We start from the raw sequence: 14,089 nt of genomic DNA on the forward strand, positions 1-14,089 counted from the left end.
CGGATCCCACAGCAACAGGGGCGCAGAGGGAAAATCGGAGAGACTCCCGCACAGAGGCTCGGCACCGAGCGGCGCTCACCAGCCCGAGAGGCTTGTCTGCTCCCCCGCCGGGGCGGGCGGGGCTGGGAGCTGAGGCTCGGGCTGCGGTCGGATCGCAGGGAGAGGACTGGGGCTGGCGGTGTGAACACAGCCTGAAGGGGTTGGCGCACCACAGCTAGCCGGGAGGGAGACGGGGAAAAGGTCTGCAGCTGCCGAAGAGGCAAGAGACTTTTTCTTGCCTCTTTGTTTCGCGGCGGGCAAGGAGAGGGGATTCAGAGCGCCGCCTAAACGAGCTCCAGAGAAGGGCGCGAGCCACGGCGATCAGCGCGGACCCCAGAGACGGGCGTGAGACGCTGGGGCTGCTGCTGCCGCCTCCAAAAAGCCTGTGTGTGAGCACAGGTCACTCTCCACACCGCCCCTCCCGGTAGCCTGTGCAGCCCGCCACTGCCAGGGTCCCGGGATCCGGGGACAACATCCCCGGGAGAACGCACTGCGCGCCTCAGGCTGGTGCAACGTCACGCCGGCCTCTGACGCTGCAGGCTCACCCCGCCTCCTCTGTACCCCTCCCTCCCCGCGGCCTGGGTGAGCCAGAGCCCCCGAAGCAGCTGCTCCTTTAGCCCCGTCCTGTCTGGGCGGGGAACAGACGCTCTCAGGCGACCTACACGCAGAGGCGGGTCCAAATCCAAAGCTGAACCCCAGGAGCTGTGCGAACAGGGAAGAGAAGGGGAAATCTCTCCCAGCAGCCTCAGAAGCAGCGGATTAAAGCTCCACAAACAACTTGATGTGCCTGCATCTGTTGAATACCTGAATAGACAACGAATCAGCCCAAGTTCAGGAGGTGGACTCTGGGAGCAGGAGATATTAATTTTTCCCCTTTTCCTTTTTTTTGTGAGTGTATATGTATAGGCTTCTGGGTGAGATTTTGTCTGTATAGCTTTGCTTTACAATAGCTTTATTTTACTTCACTATATTATAGCCTATTTCTTTCTTTCTTTCTATTTTTTCTCCCTTTTACTCTGAGCCGTGTGGACGAAAGGCTCTTGGTGCTCCAGCCAGGCATCAGGGCCGTGCCTCTGAGGTGGGAGAGCCAACTTCAGAACACTGGTCCACAAGAGACCTCCCAGCTCCACGTAATACCAAACGGCAAAAATCTCCCAGAGATCTCCATCTCAACATCAAGACCCAGCTTCACTCAACGACCAGCAAGCTACAGTGCTGGACACCCTATGCCAAACAACTAGCTAGACAGGAACACAACCCCATCCATTAGCAGAGAGGCTGCCTAAAATCAAAATAAGGCCACAGACACCCCAAAATACACCACCAGACGTGGACGTGCCCACCAGAAAGACAAGATCTAGCCTCATCCACCAGAACTCAGGCACTAGTTCCCTCCACCAGGAAGCCTACACAACCCACTGAACCAACCTTAGCCACTGGGGACAGATACCAAAAACAACGGGAACTACGAACCTGCAGCCTGTGAAAAGGAGACCCCAAACACAGTAAGACAGGCAAAATGAGACGACAGAAAAACACACAGCAGATGAAGGAGCAGGCTCAAAACACACTGGACTTAACAAATGAAGAGGAAATAGGTAGTCTACCTGAAAAAGAATTCAGAATAATGATAGTAAGGATGATCCAAAATCTTGGAAATAGAATAGACAAAATGCAAGAAACATTTAACAAGGATGTAGAAGAACTAAAGAGGAACCAAGCAATGATGAAAAACACAATAAATGAAATTAAAAATACTCTAGATGGGATCAATAGTAGAATAACTGAGGCAGAAGAAAGGATAAGTGACCTGGAAGATAAAATGGTGGAAATAACTACTACAGAGCAGGATAAAGAAAAAAGAATGAAAAGAACTGAGGACAGTCTCAGGGACCTCTGGGACAACATTAAACGTGCCAACATTCGAATTATAGGGGTACCAGAAGAAGAAGAGAAAAAGAAAGGGACTGAGAAAATTTTTGAAGAGATTATAGTTGAAAACTTCCCTAATATGGGAAAGGAAATAGTTAATCAAGTCCTGGAAGCACAGAGAGTCCCATACAGGATAAACCCAAGGAGGAACATGCCAAGACACATATTAATCAAACTGTCAAAAATTAAATATAAGGAAAACATATTAAAGGCAGCAAGGGAAAAAAAACAAATAACACACAAGGGAATCCCCATAAGGTTAACATCTGATCTCTCAGCAGAAACTCTGCAAGCCAGAAGGGAGTGGCAGGATATACTTAAAGTCATGAAGGAGAAAAACCTACAACCAAGATTACTCTACCCAGCAAGGATCTCATTCAGATTCGATGGAGAAATTAAAACCTTTACAGACAAGCAAAAGCTGAGAGAGTTCAGCACCACCAAACCAGCTTTACAACAAATGCTAAAGGAAATTCTCTAGGCAAGAAACACAAGAGAAGGAAAACACCTACAATAACAAACCCAATACATTTAAGAAAATGGGAATAGGAACATACATATCGATAATTACCTTGAATGTAAATGGATTAAATGCTCCCACCAAAAGACACAGGCTGGCTGAATGGATACAAAAACAAGACCCATACATATGCTGTCTACAAGAGACCCACTTCAGACCTAGGGACACATACAGACTGAAAGTGAGGGGATGGAAAAAGATATTCCATGCAAATGGAAATCAAAAGAAAGCTGGAGTAGCAATTCTCATATCAGACAAAATAGACTTTAAAATAAAGACTATTACAAGAGACAAAGAAGGACACTATATAATGATCAAGGGATCGATCCAAGAGGAAGGTATAACAATTGTAAATATTTATGCACCCAACATAGGAGCACCTCAATACATAAGGCAAATACTAACAGCCATAAAAGGGGAAATTGACAGCAACACAATCATAGTAGGGGACTTTAACACCCCACTTTCACCAATGGACAGATCATCCAAAATGAAGATAAATAAGGAAACACAAGCTTTAAATGATACATTAAACAATATGGACTTAATTGATATTTATAGGACATTCCACCCAAAAACAACAGAATACACATTTTTCTCAAGTGCTCATGGAACATTCTCCAGGATAGATCATATCTTGGGTCACAAATCAAGCCTAGGTCAATTTAAGAAAATTGAAATCGTATCAAGTATCTTTTCCGACCACAACGCTATGAGACTAGATATCAATTACAGGAAAAGATCTGTAAAAAATACAAACACATGGAGGCTACACAATACATTACTTAATAACGAAGTGATTACTGAAGAAATCAAAGGGGAAATCAAAAAATACCTAGAAACAAATGACAATGGAGACACGACGACCCAAAACCTATGGGACACAGCAAAAGCAGTGCTAAGAGGGAAGTTTATAGCAATACAAGCCTACCTCAAGAAACAGGAAACATCTCGAATAAACAACCTAACCTTGCACCTAAAGCAATTAGAGAAAGAAGAACAAAAAAACCCCAAAGCCAGCAGAAGGAAAGAAATTATAAAGATCAGGTCAGAAATAAATGAAAAAGAAATGAAGGAAACAATAGCAAAAATCAATGAAACTAAAAGCTGGTTCTTTGAGAAGATAAACAAAATTGATAAACCATTAGCCAGACTCATCAAGAGAAAAAGGGAGAAGACTCAGATCAATAGAATTAGAAATGAAAAAGGAGAAGTAACCACTGACACTGCAGAAATACAAAAGATCATGAGAGATTACTACAAGCAACTCTATGCCAATAAAATGGACAACGTGGAAGAAATGGACAGATTCTTAGAAATGCACAAACTGCCGAGACTGAACCAGGAAGAAATAGAAAATATGAACAGACCAATCACAAGCACTGAAATTGAAACTGTGATTAAAAACCTTCCAACAAACAAAAGCCCAGGACCAGATGGCTTCACAGGCGAATTCTATCAAACTAAAATTTAGAGAAGAGCTAACACCTATCCTTCTCAAACTCTTCCAAAATATTGCAGAGGGAGGAACACTCCCAAACTCATTCTACGAGGCCACCATCACCCTGATACCAAAACCAGACAAAGATGTCACAAAGAAAGAAAACTACAGGCCAATATCACTGATGAACATAGATGCAAAAATCCTCAACAAAATACTAGCAAACAGAATCCAACAGCACATTAAAAGGATCATACACCATGATCAAGTGGGGTTTATCCCAGGAATGCAAGGATTCTTCAATATACGCAAATCAATCAATGTGATACACCATATTAACAAATTGAAGGAGAAAAACCATATGATCATCTCAATAGATGCAGAGAAAGCTTTTGACAAAATTCAACACCCATTTATGATAAAAGCCCTGCAGAAAGTAGGCATAGAGGGAACTTTCCTCAACATAATAAAGGCCATATATGACAAACCCACAGCCAACATTGTCCTCAATGGTGAAAAACTGAAACCATTTCCACTAAGATCAGGAACAAGACAAGGTTGCCCACTCTCACCACTATTATTCAACATAGTTTTGGAAGTGTTAGCCACAGCAATCAGAGAAGACAAAGAAATAAAAGGAATCCAAATCGGAAAAGAAGAAGTAAAGCTGTCACTATTTGCAGACGACATGATACTATACATAGAGAATCCTAAAGAGGCTACCAGAAAACTCCTAGAGCTAATCAATGAATTTGGTAAAGTAGCAGGATACAAAATTAATGCACAGAAATCTCTTGCATTTCTATACACTAATGACGAAAAATCTGAAAGTGAAATTAAGAAAACACTCCCATTTACCATTGCAACAAAAAGAATAAAATATCTAGGAATAAACCTACCTAAGGAGACAAAAGACCTGTATGCAGAAAATTATAAGACACTGATGAAAGAAATTAAAGATGATACAAATAGATGGAGAGATATACCATGTTCCTGGATTGGAAGAATCAACATTGTGAAAATGTCTCTACTACCCAAAGCAATCTACAGATTCAATGCAATCCCTATCAAACTACCACTGGCATTTTTCACAGAACTAGAACAAAAAATTTCACAATTTGTATGGAAACACAAAAGACCCCGAATAGCCAAAGCAATCTTGAGAACGAAAAATGGAGCTGGGGGAATCAGGCTCCCTGACTTCAGACTATATTACAAAGCTTCAGTAATCAAGACAGTTTGGTATTGGCACAAAAACAGAAATATAGATCAATGGAACAGGATAGAAAGCCCAGAGATAAACCCACACACATATGGTCAACTTATCTTTGATAAAGGAGGCAAGCATATACAGTGGAGAAAAGACAGCCTCTTCAATAAGTGGTGCTGGGAAAATTGGACAGGAACATGTAAAAGTATGAAATTAGAACACTCCCTGACACCAGGCACAAAAATAAACTCAAAATGGATTAAAGACCTAAGTGTAAGGGCAGACACTATCAAACTCTTAGAGGAAAACATAGGCAGAACACTCTATGACATACATCACAGCAAGATTCTTTTTGACCCAGCTCCCAGAGAAATGGAAATAAGAACACAAATAAACAAATGGGACCTAATGAAACTGAAAAGCTTTTGCACAGCAAAGGAAACCATAAACAAGACCAAAAGACAACCCTCAGAATGGGAGAAAATATTTGCAAATGAAGCAACTGACAAAGGATTAATCTCCAAGATTTACAAGCAGCTCATGCAGCTCAATAACAAAAAAACGAACAACCCAATCCAAAAATGGGCAGAAGATCTAAATAGACATTTCTCCAAAGAAGATATACAGATGGCCTACAGACACATGAAAGAATGCTCAACATCATTAATCATTAGAGAAATGCAAATCAAAACTACAATGAGATATCATCTCACACCGGTCAGAATGGCCATCATCAAAAAATCTAGAAACAGTAAATGCTGGAGAGGGTGTGGAGGAAAGGGAACACTCTTGCACTGTTGGTGGGAATGTAAATTGATACAGCCACTATGGAGAACAGTATGGAGGTTCCTTCAAAAACTAAAAATAGAACTACCATACGACCCAGCAATCCCACTACTGGGCATATACCCTGAGAAAACCATAGGTCAAAAAGAGTCATGTACCAAAATGTTCATTGCAGCTCTATTTACAATAGCCAGGACATGGAAGCAACCTAAGTGTCCATCGACAGATGAATGGATGAAGAAGATGTGGCACATATATACAATGGAATATTACTCAGCCATAAAAAGAAATGAAATGGAGGTATTTGTAATGAGGTGGATGGAGTTAGAGTCTGTCATACAGAGTGAAGTAAGTCAGAAAGAGAAAAACAAATACAGTATGCTAACACATATATATGGAATCTAAGGGAAAAAAAAAAAAAAAAAAGGCCATGAAGAACCTAGTGGCAAGACGGGAATAAAGACACGGACCTACTAGAGAATGGACTTGAGGATATGGGGAGGGGGTGGGGTGAGATGTGACAGGGTAAGAGAGTGTCATGGACATATATACACTACCAAATGTAAAATAGATAGCTAGTGGGAAGCAGCCGCATAGCACAGGGAGATCAGCTCGGTGCTTTGTGACCACCTAGAGGGGTGGGATGGGGAGGGTGGGAGGGAGGGAGATGCAAGAGGGAAGAGAAATGGGAACATATTGTATATGTATAACTGATTCACTTTGTTATAAAGCAGATGCTAACACACTATTGTAAGGCAATTATACTTCAATAAAGAAGTTTGAGGAAAAAAAAAAAATTCAATGAAATAGATAGTTCCCTAGCACTGAAGATAACAGAATTTTATCTGTATTACTATATTCTAAGAAGTACAACAAAAGCCACAAAGAGGGCCTGTAGAAAGTAGCTTAATATAAGATTTGGATACCACAACAAATTCTCTTAAGAATAAAGGCAAATATGAAATCACACCATAATCCTTCATCTTCTAATAATAGTTCAATCCTCTCCTCTTTTAATCAAGGGAGGTGTAGACTTTTCAGACCATATGGGTGGAGTAAAAGTCTATGTATAAGACGACCAGCAGAAACCATTATAGGCCAGGTTTAGTATAATAGGGCAGAGTCAAAAAAGCCCTTTGAATGTAAGACCTATCTAGAAGAAAGAACATTTCAAAAATTCCCAGTTGTATTAGACACTGTAAAACAACTTACAGAAGAATGGCCCATATCCACTAGGAGTTTATAGAGAGAGATTTTGAACAGAACGTCTTCATATGATAGAAAACAAAATTTTTTCTACTGGGTTGGCCAAAAAGTTCCTTCGGTTTTTAAGTAAAAATAAAAGACACATTTTTCATTTTCACCAAGAACTTTATTGAACAACATATTCACCATTTTGTTCCACTACCTTCTGCCATTTTTCAGGCAACTTCATAATTCCATCTTCCCCAAACTTTTTAAACTTTTTGAGCAAAGAACTATTCCAGGTGCCTTTTACAGTCTTCCAGGGAATTGAAATTTTTTCCATTAAGAGAATTTTGTAAAGACCAAAACAAATGGAAATCCAAAGGTGCAATGTCTGGTGAATACGGCAGATGAATCAGAACTTCCCAGCCAAGCTGCAACAGTTTTTGCCTTGTCATCAAAGAAACTTGCAGTCTTGCGTTACCACGATGGAAAATTATGCGTTTTCTGTTGACTAATTCCGGATGCTTTTCCTCAAGCGCTGCTTTCAGTTGTTCTAATTGGGAGCAGTACTTATCGGAATTAATCGTTTGGTTTTCTGGAAGGAGCTCATAATAGAGGATTCCCTTCCAATCCCACCATATACACAACATCACCTTCTTTGGATGAAGACTGGCCTTTAGTATGGTTGGTGGTGGTTCATTTCGTTTGCCCCACGATCTCTTCCATTCCACATTATTGTACAGTATCCACTTTTCATCGCCTATCACAATTTGTTTTAAAAACAAAATGTTTTTGTTAAGTTTAAGTAGAGAATTGCATGCAGAAATACAGTCAAGAAGGTTTTTTTCACTTAACTTCTGTGGAACCCAAACCTCAACGCGATTAACATAACCAAGCTGGTGCAGATGATTTTCAACGCTTGATTTGGATATTTTGAGTATGTTGGCTATCTCCCACGTGGTATATTGTTGATTGTTCTCAATTAATGTCTCAATTTGATCGTTATCAACTTCAACTGGTCTATCCAACCATGGAGGATTGTCCACCGAGAAATCTCCAGCACGAACTTCGCAAACCACTTTCAACATGTTCGATCAGTCACAGCACCTTCTCCATACACTGCACAAATCTTTTTTTGCACTGCGTTTTTACCTTTCTTGAAATAATAAAGCATAGTATGCCGAAAATGTTGCTTTTTTTCCTTCCATCTTCAATATTAAAATGGCTACACAAAAACTCACCAATTTTGATCAATTTTTTAAAAATGCACGCCGATATGACAGCTGTCACAATACGATCTAACAAAATTGTTTCAAATGAACTTAAACACAACTAAGCACTATTAGAGCCATCTTACGGAAAAACCCAAATAACCTTTTTGGCCAATCCAATATTTTAAGGCAGAGATCATATTATATTCTGGAATGCCATTGTTAGGGATCAATAAGGATTAAGTGAGCAATTAATCAATAATCAGAGGTGGGTAACTGATTTGCCCTAAGAACTTTTGATCAGGAATAGCAAATGATTTAAAGTAGAATGGCCAGTGTCGACTTCAGGTAAAATGGGAAATAAGTAAAATTAGTCTTTGGTGACCTCTCCCACTCACGTTTCTTCTTCTCTTTTTATTCTATCCTCTATCCATCATCAGGTGGCTATCTTGTGTTTAACTGTTGTTCTTATCCCCTGTCAATGAATCTCTGGTAAAAAGCTTACTAGTAATAGTTTAGGGCCGAAGTCTTCCTGGGGTATTTAAAAGAGAACTCAAAAATGAAAAACAAATCTTCCAGGCTCCTGATATAAAGCTATAATGACAGAATAATAGGCAGTGGGGGCAAATTTGGGGATAGAGTTTGTCTTCTTGGAACTAGTGTCATAGCATGGGTTATAAAGAGAAGTCTCAATACTGCATTTGTATGCATAGTAAGCAACAGAATATTATATATGAGAGTTAATCTTACATCTCTCCTTCTATTTTCCTTCAAAAATTAAATTGCTCTGTAAGCAACAAGGATATATTATATGGCACAGGGAAATATAGCCATTATCTTGTAATAACTTTAAATGGAGTATAATCTATATAAATATTGAATCAATATGTTGTACACCTGAAACTAATATAATATTGTAAATCAACTATACTTCAATTTAAAAAAAAGATTAATTTGTTCTGCTACCAGGAGCCCAAGACTCAGGATAATATTCCCCCATGTTGTCCCCATCTTTGGCTTCTGGTCTCATGACTACTTCTTTAGAGAATAACTCTGTGGCTGAAGAACTTCTCTCAAATTCCAGTTAGTCTCTTAGCTTATGAGTGAATAAAAACTTTAAATACTATATCTATACATTTCTTGAACTTTTTTGACATTAATCTGCTTGAAGGGAGGGAACTGAACTGTTTCTTTGTAGTACCTTCTGGCTCCAGGATTGTAGGATTATGTAAACAAACATGTCAAATGGATATATAGCCATGGGTCATTACTAAATTGCAGGAAGCTAAGAAACTATACAAGTTGAAAATATAAAAGAATAATTATAAGGGTTGAATCCTCAGAGGTAAACAAGAGATAAAGGGATCAGAATATAGTCCTGGGCTGTACAATACAGTAGCCACTAGCTCCATGTGGTTAAATTAAAATTAAGATTAAATAAAATAGAGATTAAAAAAAAGATTAAATGAAATAAAAATTCAGTTCCTCAATCACATCAGCCACATTTCAAGTGCTCAATAGCCACATATGACTAGTGGCTATAGAACTGAACAGTACATAAAATATTTTAATCATTGCAAAAAGTTCTATTGACAGTACTTTTACAGACTGTAGTATCTAGTCTGGGATGCTGATAAGGGGGTCTCATCATATTAATTTTTCAAGGATTTCCTTACTGCACTTTGTCCTTATAACAAAAAAGAAAAAAAAGAGAGAAAAAAATTTAAAAGCATTCTATACTCCTGCCCTTTTCCAGCAGTATGTATCTAGAGCAAGAGCAAGGCTACAAAAAGCAAGAAGAGTATCTTCTTAAGAAGTCAGTCAGGTGAGAATTTAAGAGTATTGTAGCATTTTAGAGCTGGAAGAAGACATTAAAGATCACATAGACCAGCACTTCATTTTCATGATGAAAAGTTGAGACTCAAGAAAGGGAGATGACGTGTCCAAGGACGTACAGGAGATAAATGACAGAACTAGGTTTATAAGACAGATCTCCTGATTCACTTTCAAATGCTCTTTTCACAGTGCTATAATACCATTTATTCATTCAACAAACATTTGCTGAGTTGCCCCATGTACATGACAGTATACCACTTTCATTTGTTCTAGAACTGATCTGTAGGCTCTGGAAGAAGTATTTTGGGAGGATTTCCAGATTCATTTACTCCATGGTGCTCTTGAACAAAAATTCCCCTTCAAAAAGCCACAACAGAATGGATACTACAGAAATAAAAGGGCTGGAATATTTGTAAGATATGTACAGTAAGATTAAAATACATAAAGACATTTAAAGAAATGAAAATTGCTAACATCATAAAAATGTCTTCTGTTAAATCACTTAGTGATTTACTGAAAGAATCAGAAATAAGAAACTAAGTGTACTATACAATAGAATACTATTGAGCAATAAAAAGGAATGAATTACTTAGACACACTACAATGAATGAACTTCAAAAGCATTATGCTAAATAAAATAAACCAGACACAGAGACTACATTTTGTATGATATATGAAATGTCTATATGAAATGTCCAGAAAAGGAACATCTATAGAGACAGAAAGTATATTAGTGGTTGCCTAGGGTAGGGTATGGAAAATGGATTAACAGTAAATGTGCATGAAGGATCTTATTGGGGCAAATAAAATATTCTGAAACTGATTTATGATGATAATTTTACAACCTGGTAAGTTTACTTTTAAAACCACTGAATTGTACACATGAAATAGGTGAACTATGTGACATGTAAGATATGTATACACAAAAAAGAATCCAGATGTACTGACTCACTGACTTTGTGTTCTCCTCTTTTTGTAATAATAGACAGTGCCCAAAACTCTTTGTGAACCAAAGAAGGAAAGACAGTTGCTCCCTGGATCCATCTTGTTTTCTGATTACCACACATGAATTCCTCTGCCCTTCTGCAAACCAATACCTGTTACCCACACATACCAAAGAAATACATCAGAGCAGAACAAACACCCTCCCTTTCCAATACCTGTAGCCCAAATCCCACGTTAGCTGGCTGAGCACTTTCCCTAACTGCTCTCCAAGATCTTTCTCTTTACTCTAAAAATAATGATGAATTGGCATAGAGACAAGAAGGATCTCCCTTACTGAAAGGAACCAGGCAGGAATGGCAATACTATAAATAATATTTCCTATAATCAAATCCTGTTGGTGGTGGCGGTGATGGCAAGAGAGAAGAGGAAGTCATGTCAACAGACTGGAAACTCCGCCAGTGCTGAGTGCTAACTCTTTGTCAAGGATGTATGGGTTTGTCTTAGCATACTGTTCATAACTATTAGCTCTGAATAAAACTTACCAGTGGAACTGTGCTCTGTCCACTCTGGTGGGGTTTCATCCTCAGCTCTTTGTACAGGTACCAGATGTAATTGACAGTGTAGAAAAATGAGGAAATGTAGAATATCTAGGTGAAAACCAAAACAGCCCATTATAACTGTCCCACTATGGCTTCCTTCAACTTTCTACATTATTTTCTGCTGTAAGAATCCTACCTACTGGTCTATTAGTAACTTACCATCTACTATCCATACCATGCAAAATAGGGCCAAGTCTGGGAAACCTACCCAGGCCTAAAATATGTCCCAGCTTCCTTATTTTATCCTTTTGAATGTTCAGAGGAACCACAGCATTATCCACCTCCTCTCACCCAACTGTTCTAATTTTATGAGGATATCATAGAATCTTTTTCTATTTTATTTTTTAATTGAAAAGGACATAAGGGTACAAATGACCTTATTTACAAAACAGAAGTAGAGTCACAGATATAGAAAACAAACTTATGGTTACCAGGGGATAAGGGGTGAGGGAAAAACTGGGAGATTGGGATTGACATATACACACTACTATATATAAAATAGATAACTAATAAGGACCTACTGAATAGCACAGGGAACTCTACTCAATACTCTGTAATGGCCTATATGGGAAAAGAATCTTAAAAAAGAGTGGCTATATGTATATGTATAACTGATTCACTTTGCTGTACACCTGAAACTAACACAACATTGTAAATCAACTATACTCTAATAAAAATTTTCAAAAAAGAAAAGGCCATAAGAATTTCCATTTCTAATAATGACAGCCTAGGCTGTCTTAACCAAACTTTCCAATCAAAAGAACTAAATATGCTGAATAAAATGTTTTTTAAATCGTTAAAAGCATCAAAGAGCTGATAAGATCACAATGAACCAGCAGCACAAAATCCAAGAGAAGGAATTTCTGCTTCCACCTTTGATGAAATAACATGAATAGAATTTGTCTTTCAGCCTTAAAAACTAAAAATTGGACAAAATATGTGAAAACACCCTGTTTTCAAACACTGGATAACAATCATTACAGAACAGTAATCCCTGAAAGAAGAAAAGCAAACAAATTGAGTTCATCAAGTTCCCCAGCTACCTGGCTGGGAAAAGTGAGTGCAGTGATGGGGAATCCAAACAGAGACAAGCTGTCCTGGTGAGTTGAGGAGACATTTCAGTGTTTGGGGAGGCCAAGGCAGCTAAAATGTGTGAAGCAAATTATCAGAGAAGAGGCAGACACACAGAGACATAGTGCTCTGGAGATGTGCAGAGGTACCTTCAAGTCTTTGATTAAGTATTGATCTACAAACATGGGAGAGAAAACCATGAAGAGAAGAGAAAGAAGCACCAGAAAGGAGTAGGTGGAACAATCTCCAAAGGAATCCCTGAAGGAATAGTTAGTGTTCCCATCAGCCAGTGTGGAATGACTTCCTAATCCATAGGCTGGAATGGCAGTACTGTAGAATAATAAGGTAGAATCATAAGAAGAGTATTGCCTTACTATTGGGACCAAATTAGCTGTACATGAAATACTTCCCTAACTAAAGCTTAAAAGCAAGCCTTCAAAAAATAAAGCATCAAACAGACTCAGAGTTAACTACATCTAAGACAAAATCCCCAAATTTAAAGGAGATTTATATATGTATATAAAATTTATGTATGTATATAAAACCTAATACCCAACAATGTAAAATCTAGAATGTCTGGTGTCTACTAAAATATTGTAAGTCATGTAGATAAGCAGGAAATTATGGCCCATAACTAAGAGAAAAATTAATCAATAGAAATGGACCCAGATACAACATAGATTATAAAAATTAGGAGACAAAAATATTAAAGGAACTATTGTAAATATACTCAGTATGTCCAAGAAGGTAGAGGAAAGCATGAGCACAACATTGAGAAATGGAAGATATCAAAAAGATCCAAGTTGAAATTCTAGAGAGGAAAAATATATGGAATTTAAAATATGGAAAATTAAAAACTGCAAAAAATTAGTAAACTTGAAGACACAGAAATAGAAACTAAAATGAAACATCTAGAGAAAAAAGACTGAAAAAAAATGAACAAAACTTCAGTGAGCTGTGGAATACAAGTGGGCTAACACACCTGGGACTGGAATTCCAGAAGGAGTAGAGAGGAAGGGAGAAACAAAGAAAATATGTTTGAGGAAATAATAACCAAAAATTTTCCAAATATGATGAAAATATTAACCACCATGTCCAAGAAACTTAACAAAACCAAACATAAGAAACATGAAGAAACCAGACCAAGGCACAACGTAATCATGAATATAGATGCAAGAATCCTCAACAAAATATTAGCAAACCAAATTCAACAACACATAAAAAGAATCATACACCATGATCAAGCTGGATTTATTCCAGGGTCACAAAGATGGTTCAGCATATGCAAATCAATCAATGTGATACACCACA

At 38.3% G+C, this 14,089-nt stretch overlaps 1 protein-coding gene across 4 annotated transcripts in view; it reads right to left on the reverse strand.

The window, feature by feature from the left end:
• Positions 1-14,089, reverse strand: part of TMEM116 (transmembrane protein 116) — a 108,236-nt gene that overhangs the window by 13,846 nt on the left and 80,301 nt on the right. For 3 of the 4 annotated variants that reach the window (XM_007170908.2, XM_007170907.2, XM_007170905.2), the window contains exon 5: positions 11,651-11,755. The exons of the other annotated variant lie outside the window; for it this stretch is intronic. In XM_007170908.2, the coding sequence (XP_007170970.1) occupies positions 11,651-11,755 (105 nt within the window). The remainder of the gene's footprint in view (positions 1-11,650; positions 11,756-14,089) is intronic. 4 annotated transcript variants of the gene reach the window in all.

The sequence above is a fragment of the Balaenoptera acutorostrata genome, chromosome 13 (genome assembly GCF_949987535.1).
Source record: "Balaenoptera acutorostrata chromosome 13, mBalAcu1.1, whole genome shotgun sequence".
NCBI classification, from domain to species: domain Eukaryota; kingdom Metazoa; phylum Chordata; class Mammalia; order Artiodactyla; family Balaenopteridae; genus Balaenoptera; species Balaenoptera acutorostrata.